Here is a 14,519-nt window from a genome sequence, read left to right on the forward strand (position 1 = left end):
GGAAAAAGATGCTTTCATTGAGGAATACAAACAAGGCAAAACCTTCAAACAATTTGGACAACTTCAATGAATTTAAGTGATTCCTGTTCATGCAACTTTATCACTAGAATTGCTAGAAATTAGCTGTTCCTTCCATCCATGATCCTCTGGCACTTTCTGGAATGGAGTTGATCAAAAACCTACAGTGCCTTGCAGAAGTATTCACAAGCCTTTGCCTTTTCCACATTTTCTGGTGTAACATCCTGGAACTGAAATATGCATTTAACTGGTACAGTCACCACTTGATGTCCTGTTGGTTGGCGGATCGGGTTTCGGAGAGGGTGGATTTGACCTGGTCCTGAATGGTGCAACACTCCCTCTTAGGGATAAGGTCCGCAGCTTAGGAGTACTCCTCGACCCGAAGCTTTCTTTGGAAGCTCAGGTGACAGCGGTAGCGAGGAACGCCTTCCTTCAGCTTCGGCTGATTAATCAGCTGCGCCCCTACCTGGAGTACGACTGCCTGGCGACGGTGACACACGCGCTCGTGACTTCCCACCTAGATTTCTGTAACGCGCTTTACGTGGGGCTTCCCCTGAAGACAGTCCGAACACTTCAATTGGTGCAAAATAGAGCTGCCAGGTTGCTGACGGGGACGGGGCGTTATGCTCACATGACTCCAGTCCTCCATCAGCTTCACTGGCTTCCCATTGAAGCCCGGGCCCAATTCAAGGTGTTGATTATGACCTACAAAGCCCTAAACGGCTTGGGTCCTGGCTACCTGAACGAGCGCTTACGTCCGTATATGCCCGACCGCCCTTTGAGATCTGCGGGAGAGTCCCTTCTCCGGGAACCCTCCATGAAAGAAATTAGGAGAGTAAGTACCCGGACGAGGGCTTTCTCTGCGGTGGCGACCAACCTATGGAATTCACTCCCCAAAGAGGTCTGCCTGGCACCGTCGTTACTGGTTTTTCGGCGCCAGGTAAAGACCTTTTTATTTAAACATCATTTCAATTGTTAAAACATATGATCTGGCCAGGGCAACTTCTTCTTCCTTCTCTTTCTCCTCCCATATTTTTATTTTATACTGTTAATTTTATATTTGTAAATCAATGTATTTTTTGTATTTTTGTATTTAATGGTAATTTATTATGTACTATTGTATTTCAATGTATTTTATCATGTTGTAAGCCGCCCCGAGGTTTCGGCAAGGGGCGGCATAGAAATGTTATAATAATAATAAAATAATAATAATGTATAGAAAATAGTAAACACTGTGAAGGTTAAACTATGTTTTTTTGTGGTACAAAAGTTGGTTAAAGAAAAACCAACTGGAAGTTCCTGGCTGCATAAAGTATTCACCCTTTTCTTGTGGCTTGCCTAAATAAGCTCTGGTGAAACCAAAAACCACTTAAGCAGTAGAATGAAGTCCACCTGTGCCACATGATTTCAGATAAAGTGCTCTCATTTTTGGATACTATATCTAAACAAACAGCATCAGGAAGACCATGAGAAATCATGAAGGAGTTGGTAACTCCTGGATAAGCTTTTCCAGAAGCACCAATTGAGGAAGGTTATTTTTTTAAAAAATTGCAAAATATGAATATTCCTTGGAGTACCATGAAATCCATTATCACCAAATGGTAAAGTATGACTCAGCCATGGCTCTGCCTAGAAAAACCCATCCATTAAAACTCAGTGATCCAGCATAAGTCAGAGAAGCAACTCAAAGGCCAGTGGTAATACTGAAGGAGCTGGAATGAGAGAACTCTCCACGGGCCACCTATCACCCAGATGTTCCACAAAGCTGAGTTTCATGGAAAAGTGGTGAGAAGAAGCCACTGCTGAAACACATTTGGAATTTGCAGGAAAAAAAAACATGCAGGAACCACAGCAAATGAAGGAAAGGGTTCTCTGTTCTGATGACACCAATGTCGAACTTTCTGGCCTTGCTGCAAAGCACTGTGGCACAAAGCAAACAGTGCTCACTGCCCTTCACAGAGCAGCACAATGGTGAACGTAACATGTCTGGGGGATTCCCTTCCTTGGCAGGGACTAGGCAATTGGTTAAGACTGAGGGCAAGATGGATGCAGCCAATTCAAGGAAAATTGAGAGAAAACTTTGAGTCTGCAGGGAAGCTGGAACTGGGGTTGAGATTTACTTCTAGGTGGTCTGAAACCCTAAACAAGCAGCCAAAGTAACACTGGAATCATTTAAATAACCTGGAATCATAAACAATAACCTGAATGCCTTAGAATGGTTGAGTGGACACTGTGGCCTCTATTCAATTAAGAATCTGTGATAAGATTTGAAAATTACTGTTCACCAAGGGTTCCCATTCAATTCAACAAAGCCAGGGCACATTTGCCAAGAAGAATGAGCAAACACTCTGGGATCCAGATGCGTGAAGCTGGAAAACCCTTCCAACAGCAACCAGGTTGTTGCCAAATTTGCCACCTTTTTAGCACCAGGTTAAGACAGCCCTCTTTCCCAAGGCCTTTGAAGATTTGCTTGGCCACCCAGGGGCTTGAAGGAGATTGCCAAATTTTACAAAGTAAACATTATTGAACAGAGTAATTTTTGTTATTGTCTGTTTTAGATGTTTTATGACTTTTGTATTGTATTTTTATCATATTTTCATTGTATTTGTATTGTACTGTTATTATCCGTTCTTATTGACTATTGTAAACTGTCTACAGAACTACAGTCGGACAGTATAGAAATGAAAATAGCAACAGAAACAACAGCTGCCAATACTTTTATTAAGTATTGTAGAATACTATTTATGCAATCAGAAAGTGCTAGTTTGCTTTTGTTGACTTAACGTTTGTGCCACAATTAAAAATATTTTGTTCTTTCACAAGTTTGACCATCATGTGTACATCAAGCTGAATGGTAACAAGCTGATTAAAGCCATTTCATTTCCGGGCTGTAACAGAAGAAAGGGTGTTAAAGGTGGTGGGGTGAATACTTCTGCAAGACACAGTATGGTGCAAGACAGAATATTAACACACATACCATACAAAAGAGGCACTTCCTGCTCTACCTGGGTGTTTGCCCACTTGATGTGTAACCAGAAAGCTGACATGAATAAATGAATCCAGACAGGTATATTACATCTGTGTTATCTTCCATAATCCAATAATGGCCCTTTAAACCAACTATTTGATCTGAAATTGAATTAAGATGAACAAAAGTGCAACTTTTAAGTAACTCAAGTATTTCCATTTCCCACATTCAGTCACTGCCTTCAGGCAGTTTCCTTTTACAAAGTTCACTGTAAAAGTAACTTGGATGTGAATTTTCGTCAGTTAAGTGTATATTCAAGGAAATGTTTCCAGCATACAAACTGCTGCAAAAACAAGGCTCTCCTTCCAGCTACTGTAATCAGCAGTTTGAAGGTCTTCATGGAGCCATGGCTATGCAAATCTTTTGAAACCTACTGGTTAGCAACTTTCCTCACTTGTATTTTATAAAGGAAATGTGGCCTGTCGTAGCACTCCAGAGCAAGAAGGTTCTTTTACACTTCATAAAGGGACGGAAACTAGATTCTTGGCCAACCCATTGAAGACCCATAACCTACCCCTGCAAAAATGCATTAATGATTTTTAAAATTAGTCTCACTTGGGCAATATTTATGGAATCCTAACTGCCAGAATTACCAAAATAATACTAAGAAAGGTTTATCCTTCCCATTCATTGTGTACACATAGGATACTGGTGGAAGAGGTAGTATAATGTTTAATCAGTTTTCTTTTCTCACATTTGGGAAGGTTCATGAGACAACATTTGAGCCACTCAGACAAGTGATGATGCCCTGAACAATTAATTTTTGCCTGTCTGATAGGGCCAAACTTATTGTGGAAAAAATATTCAGGAACTAGCTTTCATCAAACCTGTAACAGAAGAAAATGTGCACTTTTGTTCCCTGTGTACGTGGAGGTGGTAGCATTTTTTCTACTTTAATTGCAAATGGCTGACATCCTCTACATTTGCCCTTCTAAGGCAGCACATGCAGAGAAGAAAACATGCAACCAACCAACCACATCTGCCTTTTCCTCCCCTCACACCAAGTACTGTGGAAGTATCCATCAGGCACATGAAATGAAACAGGAGGAGAGCTCATTCAGAATCTATTCATTTGGTATCTAAAGCAAGCATCACCCCTGACTCATTCATGCTTCCTATACCTATTCTAACTCATTCTAAAAAGCAAAGAAAAGTTAACAAGGTATCATTACAGCAGCTACTCCACTGCCTTTCTGGGAGAAAAGAGATAAAGTGCTGCTGCAGAGCTTACAGCAAGTGAAGCACAGCCCGCCTGTCACATAATGTGGAATACCAAATGCTAAAAAGAAACCCAAGGTTTGCTATCCTGAGCAGTTCCATATCCAGGCCGTCCCCCAGTGAGGCTATTGACCAGTTATTTGATCACCATGCTTGTCTGCTGGCTGCACTGGATAGGCTAGGACCTGAACGGCACAGTCTTGACAGGTTTGCCCACAGCAGTTGCTGAGGAGGATGCTGAAGTGTGTGCAGGTTCAGTTGCTGAGGAACTGGGCAAGAACAGGTCTTGCTCCCATGATGATGGAGGGATCCTGTGGGCAAGCAAGTGTACGGAGAGCTGGACTAGATGGACCTCTGGTCTGATCCAGCATGCCTTTTCTCATGATCTAGAAAAGGTCTTATGATCTTTCTCTGATGATCTTATGATCCAGTATTATTTATTTATTTGACTTTTACGCTTCCCCATTAGCCAATAATTCCCCAAATTATTAGTGGGGAAATTGTTTTGCTTCAGTAACAAACATTGTGCAAGTTGCTCAGGGCAGGGAGCTACCTATCTTCTTTACTTGGTAGGAATAAGACATGCTGACAGAAGTTGCAGTGGTATTACTAATCATGCCATTATCATAGCAGGGAAACTAAGTTTGTGGGGAGGAATTAGAAAATAACAGGAACCACTTTCATACTTAAAAATCTAAATGCTTGTTAGAAGTAAAGAACAATGAAGAGCATTGTGGCACCTTACAAACAAATGAATTTATTATAAAATAAACTTTCATGGGCTGGATTCCACTTATAAGATGTATTAAGCCGCAGGATAGATGAATTTCCTCTCTCTTTGTGACTTAGTGCTCTTTATGTTAACAACTTCTAGAGTGGTAGCCATGTTATTCTCAAGTGGACTATATCCCATAAAAACTTACCCCATGATATACTAGTCTTTAAAAAAGTTACTCTTTAGTGGCTTTCACCACATACTGTTAGAGCTACCTCACTAAAAGTTGTCAGAAGCAGTGTGAATAGAACTCAAATTGTGATTTTGTAATTAAGCAAGAAACCGTTCTAACAATAGAACTTCTAACAGTGCTATTATGAATCTCTATCCAAAAATACAATTTCCATTGGTATCTAAAGTCCACATTTCATTTGTGTTTATGTTCCCATCTATTCCAAGTGTAAAATTCTCTCTCTCTCTCTCTCTCTCTCTCTCTCTCTCTCTCTCTCTCTCTCTCTCTCTCATTTGTATGCCTTGCGTCTCTGGACGGCTTACAACATAGATAAATTGACAATTCACTCTGGCTCATTGTGTTTTAGAAGGTTTTCTGAGTTCTGGCAGTTTTCCACTATGGTTCCAGAGTACTGCATATTTAATGACAATTTAAGACATTTGAGTTTTAAATGTCACATTCCTTCTACAGAAGGAGAAAATTAAAGCCCAACATACTTAGAGATATAGTGCTTTTGTTATGAGCAAGTCAAATGTAAAGTGAGACCACATTTCAGGACCAGAAATGTATTACCCTAATGGGTATGCTGATTAGCAGAAATGGAGAACCACTTTGGATTTAGTCATAGATTGATTCACTGCACACTTGCCAGAGTAAAAGCTTTCAAAACATGCTTGTATGTGGAACACTGACATTCACTTCAGTTCAGAAATAACAAAAATGGTAAAGACAAATGACTACCTCAGGGCTACTACTCTGAGCTTAAAGTTTCTTGCAATTGTGATACATTTCAAAGTCTTATGCAGATACTTATGTGAGATCTTTGATAGCCTGTAGAACTATCTGTACAAGCAGTGAACGCTTACCTTGAATCATGACATTGCTTAGGTAAATCTTGAGACAATCTGTTTTTCTGAAAGTTACTCAAGTTGCAGAACAAGCACCTAGTATTATAATCCTCTGTAATTCATTTAACCTGTTCTTGCCCCATTCTTTGTTTTGAATACAAGCACAGGGACTGATACCAGGAATACAATTCTGGCCATGAGAAGGTTTCTCTTGGAGGGCACTAGATGCATAGTACTCTGCAGAAGCTGACAAGAAGATAGTAAACAGCTGCTACCACTGACCAACTGAATCAGAGTGAGTGCCCAAATCTTTGCCAGGAGGCACTGTGGTGCTGAGGTAAGATCTGGTGAGTCCTGCCTCCACTGATGGCAGTGGCATTTTATTACCAGCCTGGCCACAGCTGCTATTTCCACATGCCATGAGATCTGCTTGGAACTGGTTAAACACAGATTTTCAAGATATCCCATAAAATTAGCAATGCTGTAATGGCAAGTGACTGCTTCTTATGAAAGGTCAGAAAATCAAACGCTACATAAATTAAACACTCAAGGCGACACATTGCATTGGCTAGTTCCAAGAAGGATTCTTCAACATACAGACATATCATCAGCGCTCCTTTCTTAGATACACTGAAATCTCTCCCACTAAACTAGGATTAATCATCTTTTGGACGAATAGCTCAGGCTGGTTTATACTAATGCTGTTACCCAGCAAAAGTATGGGAAGTTTATCAGTAGGAAAAATAAGACACAGTGAGTTAGGTGGAGAGAAATCATGTAGTCAGCAGTCATAGCTGGCATTACTTGGAAAAAGGTTCTCAAAGTCTATGACCAGAAAGTTTTTACCTCCCCATGAAGTTGCCCCGGCAGGAGCTGCTGAAGTGGCTTGTGCAGTAGTAGATGTGAAGTCGGGCTGAAGATCTAGAAGATCACTGGAGGGTTTGGAAGCACTATTATGAAAAAAGACCAAAAAGACATTAGGGAACAAGCCATAACTTCAGTTTTGAAAGACTGTAGAAGGTTGGAGCTATCCTGCAGAGAGTTAACCATAGACAGTAATCATGCATTCAGAAAGTGCCACAGTCGAGTCGCAAGGCTTTGTGGCACACCTTGGCGAGCAGCAGGAGGGCTTGCCACCTTTCTTTCCTTGTTTGCTTCTCCTGTCTTGGCATCAGAGTGTGGGGGCACTCCCTGTGCATTCTCCTAATTAGGATTTGATTTGTGGCGCCTGGCAACTGATGTTGCTTACCACCTGGGAGAACATATATTGCAAAGATAGTCTTTCAGACTGTATGCAAGATGAAGGCACGGCTCACAATATGTTCAGAAAAGGCAATTTAATTCAGTAAATCCAGTACTTGTACAGATGAGTATTTTATTTATCGCCAAACTAACCTGACTGGAGCTGCTGTAGAAGATGTTGCAAAGAGATCAACTGGAGGAGATGTATCAATACTTTTTGCCGGGGTGGAATTAGGAGATGTAACAGTTGTGGCTGGAGAAGACTGGACAAGAAGAATTCATAAATACATAGTGCCCCAAGCAGATTTACTTTCGCATAATACAATTTTTAAAACTTTTCCCATAAAAAGGTATATACCTGAAATATTCTCCTTCAATTAACTAATGTGTTCCTCATCTTGAGGATAAAGTTGGCATTAATAGGGTCATTTCCTTACCAATTTTCAAGGTACAAATATTGCCTATGTTAAATCCAATTTAAGTATTACTACAGAAGACTGTGTACAGATACAAGTAAATTGTTCCTTAGTTCTACTTTTAAAAAGTAATACCATGAATGTTTAGAAACCAAGATATTAAAAACTATTCCCAATATTTAAGGCCTAAAAAGCGAGAAAGCAGTTAAGTTTAAGGATCAAATAAGGTGCAATAGTGGGAAGAATATTTAACAAAATCACATCAATGCCAATTTATAAAGAAGCAGGAATGGAGGAAAACTGAACTGCAGTATGGATACGTGGGAAGGTGTGGCATTTGAGGGACAGGATTCAGCACCTCTTTCCAACTAGTCCATCATTCCTTTAAATTGCTGCAGCCTCATTTTACTGCCATTTTCAGCATTATCTGTAATTTAATACATTACTTGCTAAACTAAACTAAAATTTAGTTTGTCATGATAAATGGGCTCTTCTCTCCTCAAAGGAAACCACAGTGCAGGAGAAAGGGTTAAAGCACTACTGCATTGGCTATTTCTGAAAGAAAACCGTGCATACAAATGCAAATAAGGTAACTAATAGAACATGCATTTTGACTCCAAATGGCAGCCCTTTACATGGCCATTTCTTCATAATATATTCCAAAGTGGCTGAATGGTAGGTATAACATTCTTAACTGATTTGGCTAGCACATAAAGAAGAGAACACAGGGAAATTAAGACACTTCTGTATTAATTGCAAGTTAAAAAGCTTCTGTGAGCTCTTCTCTCGTAGATTGGATCCCTAGTCCACAGAAGCTCAATATTATGGAGAGATCAAGCAGGATCTCAGATTTCCCTGTGATGAGAGATACTGGCATACTGCCAACAGCCACTTCGAAAAAGATCTCATCAGTATATGTTTAAAGTAAGGGTGTTTCTTTGTTAAAGGAGTGTTAAAAGAAGTCTATGTTCCCTGCCACTGGCCAGTATTTAAAAAAACAACAACTCTGTATAGTCCAAATCCAGGGTTAAGGTAGTGAAGTCTAGTTCTTTGAACACTGGATATTCTATCTGAAATCAAACACAGTTTAAAAGATGTCAACTTTATAACAGGCAAATGAAACTAATCCCCAATTTGATCCTTATAGGAAAAACACAATTCAGTGTTCACATTTAGAATCTGACAGTCCCACATATTTAATATGAAACATAGGCAGGAGCAAGTATTTCTGCATGCCGCTCAGAGTTTTGCCCAGATATTTAGTAGCTGTTCAATGTAGACGCATCCCAGTACAGACTATCACCTCTTCCCCTCTCTCCCTTTGTTTCCTAGAGTTAATTTTTTTAAAAATTAAAAGACTGAAACCTTATAGAGTATTTCTGATCCCAAATATTGATGCAGCTAATTGTAAAGGACTTGGAATAATTTTTTGTTCCTGTATTAAGGCATATGGTTTCAATCAAAGAATAAAGGCAGGATTTGTATAAGGTTCTGAAACAGACCCTAATCTATAACAGCTATTTTTTTCAGGTTATGAAAACAGACATTCTAGATCTGATAAATGACTGCTCTATGAAACAATAATAAAACCGAGTAGAGAGAAGGCAATCCTAGACTTAACCTGGATTTGATACAAAAACAAGTGTTGTCAAGCCATTCTGGAATGCAAACCACAGCACCAGCAAATTAAACCCTCTGAAGTGGGAAGCTGTCCAGGAAGCCAAGATGTTCATATTTAAATTTTAGAGGAGGAAACTTTCCATAAATGAGAGGATTAGGTAAAATGGAGTGACTGAGAGTTAAATCTTTTCAAAATGCTTGGCATTTATTTTCAAATCGTGATAATAGAAGCTTATATAGAATTGTTAGGAAAGAAATAAAAACATGTCGAACAGGATGGCAGTACAGTTAACTGCCATTAAAGGCAAGAAAGCTTCCTTTAAATAATGAAATTTTGCACAAATTAGAAGAACAAAAAAGGACAAAGTGGCAACATAAAAGAATAAAGCAAGCACATAAGAATTTAAGCAGCATATTGTCTAAAAATGTTAATACAGAATATTAAATGTTTTCAGAACAGAAACAGAAAGGCAACCAGAGATGCAGCTGAACCATTAGATGACTACTAGAGGAAGGAAAGAACATTACACATAAGCAGATTGATTTATTTAACCCTCATCTTCTCTTAGAATATTCTCAACATTTGTCACTACTTTATAATCCCAGGAGCAAGTGTCTGAGGATATAACAATGCAAAAAACTAAAAATGATTGTTCTGCCCGGAATTTTCTCTTAAGGAGTTGCAATCAGCTTGAGAATAGCTTTCAGCTATCAACAAGCACCGGTAATTTATGTTTTTTTTTTTTTTTGAAGCTATGCAAACATAAAATCTGAATAATAATAATAATAATAGGCTTATTGACTTTTCTCTGCATGACAATGGTTTTGGCCTTGTTGTTGTTAGTCGAAAAGTCCTGTCCGACCCATCGCGACCCCATGGACAACATTCCTCCAGGCCTTCCTGTCCTCCACCATCCCCCGGAGTCCACCTAAGCCCACACCAACTGCATCAGTGACTTAATCAAGACGCCTCATTCTCTGCTGCACCCTTCTTCTTTTGCCATCTATTGTTCCCAGCATTAGGCTCTTCTCCAGGGAGTCCTTCCTTCTCATTAGGTGGCCAAAATATCTGAGTTTCATCTTCAGTATCTGGCCTTCTAAAGAGCAGTCAGGGTTGATCTCCTCTAGGACTGACCAGTTTGATCACCTTGCAGTCCAAGGGACTCGCAGGAGTCTCCTCCAGCACCACAATTCAAAGGCCTCAATCCTTCGGCGCTCAGCCTTCCTTATGGTCCAGCTTTCACAGCCATACATTGCAACTGGGAAAACCATAACCTTGACTATACACACTTTTGTTGGCAGGGTGATGTCTCTGCTTTTTAGTATGCTGTCTAGATTTGCCATAGCTTTTCTCCCAAGGAGCAAGCGTCTTCTAATTTCTTGGCTGCTGTCCCCGTCTGCAGTGATCTTGGAGCCGAGGAAAACAGAATCTGTCACTACCTCCATTTCTTCCCCATCTATTTGCCAGGAAGTGAGAGGACCAGATGCCATGATCTTGGTTTTCTTAATGTTGCATTTCAAGCCAACTTTTGTGCTCTCCTCCTCACCCGCATCAAGAGGCTCTTTAGTTCCTCTTCACTTTCTGCCATTAGAGTGGTATCATCTGCATATGTGAGGTTGTTGATATTTCTCCCAGCAATCTTAATTCTAACTGGTGATTCATCTGGCTCCGCCTTTCTCATGATATGTTCTGCATATAGTTAAATAGGCAGGGCGACAGTATACAGCCTTGCCGAACTCCTTTCTCAATTTTGAACCAATCAGTGGTTCCCTGTCCACTTCTCACTGTTGCTTCTTGACCCACATATAGGTTTCTCAAGAGACAAATAAGATGGTCTGGTACTCCCATCTCTTTAAGAACTTGCCACAATTTGTTGTGATCCACATAATCAAAGGCTTTAGCATAGTCAATGAAGCAGAAGTAGATGTTTTTCTGGAACTTCCTAGCTTTCTTCATGATCCAGCATATGTTGGCAATTGGATCTCTAGTTCCTCTCCCTCTTCGAAATCCTGCCTGTACTTCTGGTGTTCTTGGTCCACATACTGCTGGAGCCTAGGTTGTAGGATTTTGAGCAAAACTTTGCTAGCATGTGAAATGAGTGCAATGGTGCGGTAATTTGAACGTTCTTTGGGATCGGAATGTAAACTGACCTTTTCCAATCCTGTGGCCACTGCCGAGTTTTCCAAGTTTGCTGGCACATTGAGTATAGCACTTTTACTGCATTGTCCTTTAAGATTTTGAATAGCTCAGCTGGAATTCTGTCACCTCCTCTAGCTTTGTTGATGCTCAGACTTCCTAAGGCCATTTGACTTCACATTCCAGGATGTCTGGCTCAAGGTCAGTGACCACCCCATTGTGGTTATCAGGGACTTGTATAGTTCTTGTATAGTTCTTTTGTGTAATCTTGCCACCTCTTCTTAATCTCTTCTGCCTGTTAGGTCCCTGCCATTTTGGTCCTTTATCATGCCCATCTTTGCATGAAACATTCCCTTCATATCTCCAATTTTCTTGAAGGGATCTCTGGTCCTCCCTATTCTATTATTTTCTTCTATCCTTTGCACTGTTCATTGAAGAAGGCATTCTTATTTCTTCTAGCTATTCTCTGGAATTCTGCATTCAATTGAGTGTATCTTTCTCTTTCTCCTTTGCCTTTTGCTTCCCTTCTTTCCTCAGCTATTTGTAAAGCTGCCTCAGACAGCCATTTTGCTTTCTTGCATTTCTCAATTAAAAAAAAAACAACTTTTCCTCAATGGATTTTCATTCAGTTTGCTGGACGTTTTAGCTTAAAACAATCTGAACTTTAAGATCCTAGAATCATAGAATAGTAGAGTTGGAAGGGGCCAGGAAGGACTTTGCGTTCCACCCCGTCCACTGCAGGACTCCAAGTTCAACCATCCCTCTTGGCTGGCTGTTCAACTGCATCTTGAATGCCTCTAGTGTAGGAGAGCCCTCAACAAAATGAGATCAAGACTGAGCTTGGCCTTCTTCTGACAATTTCTGATGCTTCTCAATGCAAAGTGGGCTTCCCTACTATATGACCAGAAGCAAAGCTGGACTCTACATGAAGTTTCATCTGCAACTGAGGCTTCGGAATAGCAGTCTGTTTCTAATGGAAATGTCTTTTGGTGTCATTTCTCTGTAAACACAGATGTGGGATAGGGAGAAGTACCATTCACAAGAGTACATTTTATCAGGGGCTTTCAATTGCTGTGTTTTAGAGAGTGACTCTTTCAGCTTTCTTTTGTCAGCTACTGCATTGTTCTGTAGCAAGAAGCTCCACATTGGGCCAGCAGAACAGCAGAAGGCTTCAAGTTCTGTTTGTTCATCGTAAATCCTTTCCTTTTCCTTCTCAAAGATTAACTTAATACTGTTCCTAAAGTCCTTCCTGAAGGGTAAAAAACTTTGAGATACCCTAGCCTTACCTTTTCTGTTTTACTTTCTCAAACTATCTTGTGTATTTTAGTATGTAATAAAACAGTGAATCAATCCTCCCTTCCCTTAGGTCTGGAGGAACAGGAAAATGGCCAAGTCTGATGACACAATTGCTTCTGTTTTGTCTCACTTAGTAGAAAGATACGAGTTCCCTGGTTTTCCAGGTAGCTGGGGCTGTTTAAATGAATGGAACAGGGGCAAGAGAGTTCAACCAAACATTGAACAGCTAATTTTCAACCCTAGGCCATGGGAGTGATGCCAGAAAAGAATCAGACTCATATGAGTCTGTTGGATGCTGCTTTGTCCACCCAGAAGATCTGAACAGGATCTTCGGAAAGGTTAGCCTCATCACTTAGAAAACAGATCCTTGTCATTCCTGGCTTAAAAAAGAAGCTAAAGGGCAGAGGCGACTGGCCACATGAATAAGATAGCAGTGAGCGCCTCTTTGTGAATGGTGAGATTCCGTTTTGCCCAAAGGAAGAGGTGGTGAGAACTCTTCTCAAAAAATCCTTCCTGAATTGTGCCATATTACAAATTTTGGGCCATTCTTGGGTATGGTACTGGAAATCATGGTAACTTCTTGACTCCTCAGATTTCCAGACAAGCAGATTCCTTACCACTATGACTGCAGCCCTGATTATAGAACAGAGAATGTTTTGCCGGGAACTGGACAGGGGAAGTGTGTGCCTGTTGGACTGGCTGGACCTCTCGGTGGCTTTCTGTACCAGCACTCATGATAACCTTCTAACCATCTGTCTGAGATGGGGCAGAAAGGCCCACCATGGCTCTGGTGAATGGTCTGTTTCAAAATGCTGGGGATAATCTATGCAGCCTTTTATGGCTTGGGACCACACCACATAAAAGACCACCTTCTTTCATACAAGGCTAGTCAAGTTTTGGAAAGATCCTTCTTTCAGTCAGAGACAATCTCGTATGGATACAGGAGAGGGTATTCTTGTATATGCATCTATATTCCAGAACTCCCAACAGAAGCTATGTTATCTTCCTTTCTACTGTCCTCCTGGTAGCAGGCAAAGCCATTTTTGTTCAGATATGTCTTTGGCATGTAAGCAAGTTTGTTACTGTGGGACCTTGCCCCAGTCCAAGTACAGCTTTGGTCGCAGAGGAAGAGAAGGTAGCATTTGGCCCAGGCATGAGTAAATAGAGTCCTGACAATTCAGTTTGCCCTGTCCTCTCACACCCTGGTGAATGGAGGATAGTGGTGTTACAGACTGATATCACTAATGCACCTCATCTGATGATTCAACCTGACAGAGGTGCCCACTTATCAAGTCAGGGACACTGTCCCATGCAAAAGGGGAGCAGAAAGAAGCTTCCGCAGGAGATGTTCCAGGGATATCTCCTTGGATCCACTGTCAATTAAAGAGGGCAGGGCAGAAAGGCATAGTCAGGCAAAGCCAAAAGCTGAGGGGCAGGTTTCCCACCAGGACCAAGAGACAGGTAGTGATTCTTGGAGAGTTATTCCTTTGTAGGAGAGAACAGATCACAACCCTCCCAGCCTCCCATGGAAACAGAAGCATGGGGTAAGGCTGTCAGGGGGAACTGTATTCAGGGGGATATATGGTTTGTATGGCCAGAGATACAACCAGATGCCCGTTGACAACCTGAACTTGTATACCGTGATTACCTCTGAGAAACCTGTATGCTCACAAAGGGAATCACTGCAATAAAAGGGTTTCATAGCAAGTGGAGGTTGGGACAGAGCCGTTTCTTTTATTAATGTATTTT

At 40.8% G+C, this 14,519-nt stretch overlaps 1 protein-coding gene across 14 annotated transcripts in view; it reads right to left on the reverse strand.

Moving 5' to 3' along the window:
* The window catches only part of SNAP91 (synaptosome associated protein 91), a 103,815-nt gene that overhangs the window by 33,438 nt on the left and 55,858 nt on the right, over positions 1–14,519 (reverse strand). For all 14 annotated transcript variants that reach the window (XM_044422141.1, XM_044422132.1, XM_044422138.1 and 11 more), the window contains 2 exons: positions 7,455–7,564; positions 6,906–7,009 (listed from right to left, as the gene is read on the reverse strand). In XM_044422141.1, coding sequence (XP_044278076.1) covers positions 6,906–7,009; positions 7,455–7,564 — 214 coding nt within the window. The remainder of the gene's footprint in view (positions 1–6,905; positions 7,010–7,454; positions 7,565–14,519) is intronic.

Source organism: Varanus komodoensis, unplaced genomic scaffold (genome assembly GCF_004798865.1).
Source record: "Varanus komodoensis strain SLA01 unplaced genomic scaffold, ASM479886v1 scaffold12, whole genome shotgun sequence".
Taxonomy (NCBI): Eukaryota; Metazoa; Chordata; class Lepidosauria; order Squamata; family Varanidae; genus Varanus; species Varanus komodoensis.